We start from the raw sequence: 9,002 nt of genomic DNA on the forward strand, positions 1-9,002 counted from the left end.
TGCACTATCAACACAAGCCACTCTATTCAACACAAGCCAACCAAGTCGATGAAATGGAGAGGCGGATATCTGCCAAGACAACATAAAAGACGCCACCACGCAGGCCGAGACATTGGAAAATGTCTCAATGTGTGTGGTGGTGCATGGTCAATCAGCTGCTTCGTCTTCTGCACATTAAGGACAAGACTGTTGGTAGCGCACCATGATGTCAGGTGCTGAATCTCGTTCCTGTAGGCCCTCTCATCATTGTTGTTTTACTATACATATACACGTAGTACTTTTTAAGGAAAACTGCTCCGTGTTCAGTTAATTATGACTGTTGTTATTGTTATTACCAAGGATGTGCTGTGTCCATTAGTTGTGTTTGTTTGTTACAACAGTGATAACAATGAATATACAATGTGTCCAGTAGGCCTGCTCTCCCAATGCTGTGATCATAACATTAATACAGTTAATTATGAAACAGTTGTACACACACACACACACACACACACAGGCCCTCCCTATACCCGTGTATACGTGTTATGTTTCTGTAGATGAATTTAATCATAAACATTGGACTTATAAAAGCCACAAGTCCCGGCGGGTTGAGACTCACTGCAACCTCAGGCAGGCCAACAGCATCCCAACCTCAACACGCCACCCTGTCAGCATCCCAACTTCAACACGCCACCCTGTCAGCATCCCACCCTCAACACGCCACCCTGTCAGCATCCCACCCTCAACACGCCACCGTGTAGCTATGGAGCGAGGTAAGACTGACAAGCTTTTGTGTAGATGGACAGTGTGTGCTGTACACATGTAGAATGTGCTGCTCCATGACTGTATGTGCTAATACTCCTAACACACTGCTGGCTGTACTATATGGGTCATATTGATAATAATAATAATAATAATAATAATAATAATAATAATAATAGTAGTAGTAATAATAATTGGGATAACCACTGAGCTTCTTCTTTCATGTGTGCCCACTACTTTGCGGCGTATTCATCAGACAGTACCATAGTACTGTGTCTGTCTGCACGTCTGTCTGTCTGTCTGTCTGTCTAATTGTCTGTGTATCTACACATCTGTTTGTCTGCGTGTCTGTCTATCTGCCTGTCTGTCGATCTGTCTGACTGTCTGTCTATCTGCCTGTCTGTCTACCTACATGTCTGTCTGACTGTGTGTCTATCTGTCTGGCTGCACGTCTGTCTGTCTATCTACACGTCTGTCTGCATGTTTGTCTGTTTGTCTATATATCTGTCTGTCACCCTTTTTCTGTTTTGCTGTCTCCCTCTCTCTCGTGTTTATTTTTTCTCTCGCCACATGAGTGTGTGTCAAGTCAAGTCAGTTTTATTTGTGTAGCCCAATATCACAAGTTACATATTTGTCTCAGCGGGCTTTACAGCAACACAATATCCTATCCTTACACCCTCACATCGGATAAGGAACAACTCCCAAAAAAAAAAATAAAAAAAAAATGTCTATATGTATTTCTTTCTCTGCGTCTGTATCTCACCCCATCTTTGTGTGTCTGTCTCACTGTGTCCATCTGTCATTATCAGTGTGTCTGTGTGTGTCTGTGCTGTTGCTCGGTGTGTTTAGTGGGAGTTGTGCTCAGCCTCTTTCTAACAGCCAGCGCCTGTTCTCCATCGCTGTAAGCAGAGTGCAACATCTCCACCTGCTGGCCAAGAACGTCCTACTGCAGTTTGTAAGTCATACCCCGATATAAAACTGGAGAGAGATCCCAGTTTACCAACTACAGACCAATTTCATTATTGTCACAATTCTACAAAATACCAGAAAAACTAGTTGCTGTTAGACTAGACAAATTCAGTGAGCAGCACAACCTGCTGACCGACAGACAGTACGGGTGGTTTCCACCAAACAGATCTAGACTAGACAAATTCAGTGAGCAGCACAACCTGCTGACCGACAGACAGTACGGGTGGTTTCCACCAAACAGATCTAGACTAGACAAATTCAGTGAGCAGTGCAACCTGGTGACCGACAGACAGTACGGGTTTCCACCAAACAGACCCACATCGCTGGTGCTCATTGAATTAACTGAAGAAACAACTAATTGTATAGACCAAAACAAGTTTGCTGTGGGAGAATTTATAGACCTAAAAAAAAAAGCTTTTGACACTACTGACCACAACAGATTAATAGATAAATTGGAAAGGTGTGGTATCAGTGGGGTCGGGCAGCATTGGCTAAGAAGCTATACATACATATATATATATATATATATATATGTGTGTGTGTGTGTGTGTGTGTGTGTAACAGGCAGCAGTTTGTAATGACAGGCGAAAATAAATTGTAATGCATGATATTACCTATGGTGTACCCCAGGGGTCGGTTTTAGGTCCAAAACTGTTCATTATGTACTTAAATTATATATGCGAGATATCAAACATACTGATATTTGTTTTATTTGCTGATGTAATTAATATATTTTGTTCTGGTGAGAATTTAAGCAGCTTTTGGAGGTGACCACAACAGAAATGGAAAAACTGTTGATCACCTCATATTACTGGTAATGGTTTATCAGTATATTATACCCTGCTTATTAGTTATTACCCTGCTATTACCCTGCTTATTACATGTTAGAAACACACCATTATTCATTTTGAGTCACCATGCATTAATTTACCTACCAGGTCACATGATAACCCTCCACACATGTGTTTATTATCTTTTATTTTGATTTGATTTATCTACAAATGATGACCCTCCACACAAAATAACTTCACAACTAACTGACTAACAAATAACTGGCTGCCCAAATAACATCATGACTCAGTGAAGGACTAATTAGAAAAGCAAAAATAAACCAAATAAATGGACAAACAAATGTATCTGTAGACAGACAGACAGACAGACAGACGTACTAACAAAACAACTAACATAACATTGACTGTATTCTGTGTGTGTGTGTGTGTGTGTGTGTGTGTGTGTGTGTGTGTGTGTGTGTGTGTGTGTGTGTGTGTGTGTGTGTGTGTGTGTGTGTGTGTGTGTGTGTGTGTTATTAGGAGAGCTCTCTGCAGACAGATGAGCAGCGACAGCTGAACAAAATCTTCCTCCAGGACTCGTGTAACTCTGATTACATTATCAGCCCCATTGACAAGCATGAGACTCAGCACAGCTCTGTGAGAACACAATATAACTTATATTTCACATCCCTATTAATATATAACTATCAACACCACGGACACACACCACAACATACACTGCTCTGTAGGAATACACCAAGATATAAAATATATTATACACCCCTATCTTCTTCTATCGGCTGCTCCCGTTAGGGGGCGCCACAGTGGATCATCCATTTCCATCTCGTCCTGTCCTCTGCATCTTCCTCTGCCACACCAGCCACCTGCATGTCCTCCCTCACCACATCCATAAACCTCCTCTTTGGCCTTCCTCTTCTCCTCTTCCCTGGCAGCTCCATGTTCAGCATCCTTCTCCCAATACACCCAGCATCTCTCCTCCCCACATGTCCAAACCATCTCAGTCTTGTCTCTCTTGCTTTGTCTCCAAACCATCCAACCTGAGCTGTCCCTCTAATATACTCGTTCCTAATCCTGTCCTTCTTCATCACTCCCAGTGGAAATCTTATCATCTTCAACTCTGCCACCTCCAGCTCCACCTCCTGTCTTTTCATCAGTGCTACTGTCTCCAAACCATATAACATAGCTGGTCTCACTACCATCTTATAAACCTTCCATTTAACTCTTGCTGGTACCCTTCTGTCACACATCACTCTTGATACTCTTCTCCACCCACTCCACCCTGCCTGCACTCTCTTCTTCACCTCTCTTCTGCACTCCCCGTTACTTTGGACAGTTGACCCCAAGTATTTAAATTCAAATGCCTTTGTCACCTCCACTCCTTGCATTTTGACCATTCCACTGTCCTCCCTCTCATTCATGCATAGGTATTCTGTCTTGCTCCTACTGACTTTCATTCCTCTTCTCTCCAGTGCATACCTCCACCTCTCCAGGCTCTCCTCAACCTGCACCCTACTCTCACTACACATCACAATGTTATCTGCAAACATCATCGTCCACGGAGACTCCTGCCTGATCTTCTCCGTCAAGCTGTCCATCACCATTGCAAACAAGAAAGGGCTCAGAGCCGATCCTTGATGTAATCTCACCTCCACCTTGAACCCATCTGTCATTCCAACAGCACACCTCACCACTGTCACACTGGCATGAAACCATACTGCTGCTCTCTGATCATCACCTCTCCTCTTAACCTAGCTGCTATTGCTCTTTCCCATATCTTCATGCTGTGGCTGACCAACTTTATACCTCTGTAGTTGCTACAGTTCTGCACATCGCCCTTGTTCTTGAAAATCGGTACCAGTATGCTTCTTCTCCACTCCTCAGGCATCCTCTCACTTTCCAGGATTGTGTTAAACAATCTAGTTAAAAACCCCACTGCCATCTCTCCTAAACATCTCCATGCCTCCACAGGTATGTCATCAGGACCAACTGCCTTTCCACTCTTCATCCTCTTCATAGCTGCCCTCACTTCCTCCTTGCTAATCCACTATCCCTACATCATCCAACATTCTCTCTCTCTCATTTTCTTCATCCATCAGCCCCTCAAAGTACTCCTTCCACCTTCTCAACACACTCTCCTCGCTCGTCAGCACATTTCCATCTCTATCCTTGATCGCCCTAACTTGCTGCACATCCTCCCCAGCTCGGTCCCTCTGTCTAGCCAATCGGTACAAGTCCTTTTCTCCTTCCTTAGTGTCCAACCTCTCATACAACTCACCATACGCCTTTGCCACCTCTCTCTTCACTTTACACCAGATGACTAGGATGACTCCAGACCACCATCCTATGCTGTCTAGCTACGTTCTCCCCTGTCACCACCTTGCAGTCTCCAATCTCTTTCAGATTGCACCTCCTGCATAAGATATAGTCCACCTGTGTGTACTTTCCTCCACTCTCATACGTCACCCTGTGTTCCTCCCTCTTCTTGAAATATGTATTCACCTCAGCCAATTCCATCCTTTTCACAAAATCCAGCACACTGAAAAAATGTTATATCGAACTGACTTAATTTTATTATGTCAAGTGGTTGCACAAAAGAAATGCATCTCGATCCAGATGTATATTTTTCAAGTTGAATGTACTTATTATTTTTTCGTGGTTTCATATAAATTATATTTATAATATAGCTCAACTATTTTGGATGGAATGTATTCTAAAGTAACCGAGCATATTTCCTCCCGTTGCGGGATTCAACACGAGGTTTACGCCACCACAAGACGACGTCGCTAACCGCTCGACTAAAGGGGACCAACAACCCCCCAAAGCGGAGGCGCTTTGGAGGCTAAATACTGCAGCTAAACACCGCTCCTACAGCAGCAACGAGGGCATGGGGGAGCTTTCTAGCCGCATGCTCCCAGCTTCAGGAAGCGGCGCAACAAGCCATTAAATTGTCAGGTGACATTGGTAACGTTACACTTGTTTAGCTTTTATTCATTGTCCACAAACCAATAACAACGTCTAACAAGACAAACACTTCATCCACTACGCAGTAAACTGGAGAGCCAAGGGCACAGCACGCCATGTTGTAACGTTGCTGAGGTTCACGTTACTACAACGTACACAGCTAGCTAACCTTAATCTAGCAGCTGCAACGTTAGCTAGCGTTAATTTGCCAAAACACGCAGCTGATAGCAATAGCTAACAACTAATTTTTTCCCTCAAAATTGTTTTAAAGAGTAAAGACAACCCATGTTTAAGCACAAATATAAAACACCCATGCTAACACATCGCTTACTTACCGAGAGCGCAGTCTTGGACAAGCCGACCACCTTCAAGCAGCCACCAACCTGGAACCGGGGGAAAACCCGCCCTTAGAACGGAGCGCCGGCACGTGTCTGCACATGCGCAGACAGGACAGACAGTATGTGGAAATTAAACAGTGCATATTTTTTCTAATTGCTTTAACTGAGTGAAATTAACTTGTTTTAAGTGAAGTTGGTGCGTTTTGAAATGAATTTAAAAAGTAGGACTAACTAACACATGACCATCTATAAAATAAGACAGATTAAAACACGTAACATTTACTAGGGGTCAGAATCCGTTTTTTCAGTGCACCATCTGTCCGTCCTCCTTCTTCTCCTTGACACCATACCTGCCCATCACCTCCTCATCACCTCTGTTCCCTTCACCAACATGTCCATTGAAGTCGGCTCCGATCACCACGCTCTCCTCCTTGGGTACCCTCTCCACCACGTCGTCCAACTCACTCCAGAATTCTTCTTTCTCCTTCATCTCACACCCAACTTGCGGGGCATATGTGCTGATAACATTCAGCAACACACCTTCAATTTCCAGCTTCATACTCATCACTCTGTCTGACACTCTTCACCTCCAGCACGCTCTTGACATACTCTTCCTTCAGAATTACCCCTACCCCATTTCCCCTCCCATCCACACCAAGGTAGAAGAGTCTGAACCCTCCTCCGATGCTCCTGGCCTTACTCCCCTTCCACACACAGTATGCCTACCTTTCTTCTCTCCATCATATCAGCCAGCTCTCTCCCTCTACCAGTCATAGTGCCAACATTCAAAGTCCTGACTCTCACCTCCACGCTCCTGCCCTTCCTCCTCTTCTGCTGCCTCTGGACATGCCTTCCCCATCTCCTTCTCCTTCACCAAACAGTAGCATAGTTTCCACCGGCACCCTGCTCGCCAAAAGTACCGGTGGCGGTCGTTGGTAACCCGGGTCTCGACCGATCCTGTATGTAAATCTGGTTTATGATCCACATATTTGATTTGGCAAAGATTTTACGCCGGATGTCCTTCCTGACGCAACCCTCCCCATTTATCTGGGCTTGGGACCGGCACAAAGAATGCACTGGCTTGTGCATCCTCAGTGGCTGGGTTATATTATACATCCCTATAAATGTATTTCGTCATCATTAGTTCCAGTGACAAACAGGTGACCATATACAGCTCTATAAAACATATGTATAGCTACAATACACAACAATACAATCTGAAAATACCTCTGTATTTATATCTTCAGTCTGTCTCTTACCTTTTTACTTGCTCACATATAAATGTTTATAAGGGTGGGGGTACCTGCAGTCACTGTATTGTTTATAAGGGTGGGGACACCTGCAGTCACTGTATTGTTTATAAGGGTGGGGGTACCTGCAGTCACTGTATTGTTTATAGGGGTGGGGGTACCTGCAGTCACTGTATTGTTTATAAGAGTGTAGGTACCTGCAGTCACTGTATTGTTTATAAGGGTGGGGGGTACCTGCAGTCACTGTATTGTTTATAAGGGTGGGGGGTACCTGCAGTCACTGTATTGTTTATAAGGGTGGGGGGTACCTGCAGTCATTGTATTGTTTATAAGGGTGGGGGTACCTGCAGTCACTGTATTGTTTATAAGGGTGGGGTACCTGCAGTCACTGTATTGTTTATAAGGGTGGGGACACCTGCAGTCACTGTATTGTTTATAAGGGCAGGGATATCTGCAGTCACTGTATTGTTTATAAAGGTGGAGGTACCTGCAGTCACTGTATTGTTTATAAGGGTGGGGTACCTGCAGTCACTGTATTGTTTATAAGGGTGGGGACACCTGCAGTCACTGTATTGTTTATAAGGGTGGGGGTACCTGCAGTCACTGTATTGTTTATAAGGGTGGGGGTACCTGCAGTCACTGTATTGTTTATAAGAGTGTAGGTACCTGCAGTCACTGTATTGTTTATAAGGGTGGGGTACCTGCAGTCACTGTATTGTTTATAAGGGTGGGGGGTACCTGCAGTCATTGTATTGTTTATAAGGGTGGGGGTACCTGCAGTCACTGTATTGTTTATAAGGGTGGGGGTACCTGAAGAGGACACTTAGATGATGACGAAACGTGTGTGTCAGTAAACGGTGTGTCCAGATGACCTGATTCAACCTTCTGGGATGTTCTTACCTAGGTATTGAGGCTGCTGTCAATCTCCTATCGTCTGATCGGGTCTTGGGAGACTGCAAGTCGTGATCTGTCTGGTGCCCCAGCCCTCAGGAACCAAATCTACCCCAAAATCACGGAACTCAAAACTGGAATTGACCTTCTAATCAGGGTAATTCCCCGTCCCCCCAACCCCCCAAACTACACACAGTATGAAGTAACTGAGGTTGCACTATAAGCTAACTGAAGTTTTACTACTAGCTAACTGTAGTTGTATGTGTTGGGCTCCATGCTAGACCAGCCGTGCTCCTGGCTCAGTTACACACCAAGCTAAACAGGGTGTCTAGCTAGCTAATGTCTAGCTTGTTAACCAACTAAGCAGGCACTGGTCTTGCAGGCTAATCAGGGTCCCAGCGAGAGCTATAATGAAGATCTCCAGCAGGCCCTCTATGGGAACTACTACCAGGCTGGCAGCCTGGGAATGGACGAGTCACTGCGCCACACCTATGAACTGCTGGCCTGCTTCAAGAAAGACATGCATAAGGTAGGAGACATCATCCTCATCCTCATCATGCTCATCATCATAATATGACTGATACTGCTATAATCATTATTATTTTTATGTTTACAGGTGGAAACCTACCTGACAGTTGCTAAATGTCGACTTTTTCCGGAGGCCAACTGTACTCTGTAGTCCTGTTTCTGGCTGGGATGGACGTGACTCATTAAGCTTCTTAACAGTCACACTGATGGTGTTGCTAGAAGGATATGAAATATAATGACATGTGATGTGAAACACAGCGACATAGCTGCTGATAGAAGTGTATCGTCTGCCAATAAACTGTTATGCTGTGCTGCACTAACGACCACGACTCTGGTCTGACCCCTTCTGGACAACACCAGGACACCAGCACACAGCTCAACACACATTCACGTTAAACACACACTCATGTTAAACACACATTCACATTAAACAGACATTCTGACACACACATTCACCTTAAACACACATTCTGACACACACATTTACTTTAAACACATATGCTGTCACACATTCACGTTAAACACACATTCTG

The 9,002-nt window shown here is 44.4% G+C and overlaps 1 protein-coding gene across 1 annotated transcript; it reads left to right on the plus strand.

Moving 5' to 3' along the window:
- The first annotated feature begins 742 nt into the window (after positions 1-742).
- On the plus strand, positions 743-8,620 carry gh1 (growth hormone 1). The gene is made up of 6 exons (XM_056288202.1): positions 743-752; positions 1,551-1,696; positions 3,021-3,137; positions 7,955-8,098; positions 8,324-8,470; positions 8,558-8,620. The coding sequence occupies exons 1-6, from the start codon at positions 743-745 to the stop codon at positions 8,618-8,620; spliced, it is 627 nt and encodes a 208-aa protein (XP_056144177.1).
- Positions 8,621-9,002: the final 382 nt, after the last annotated feature.

The sequence above is a fragment of the Lampris incognitus genome, chromosome 10, assembly GCF_029633865.1.
Source record: "Lampris incognitus isolate fLamInc1 chromosome 10, fLamInc1.hap2, whole genome shotgun sequence".
Taxonomy (NCBI): Eukaryota; Metazoa; Chordata; class Actinopteri; order Lampriformes; family Lampridae; genus Lampris; species Lampris incognitus.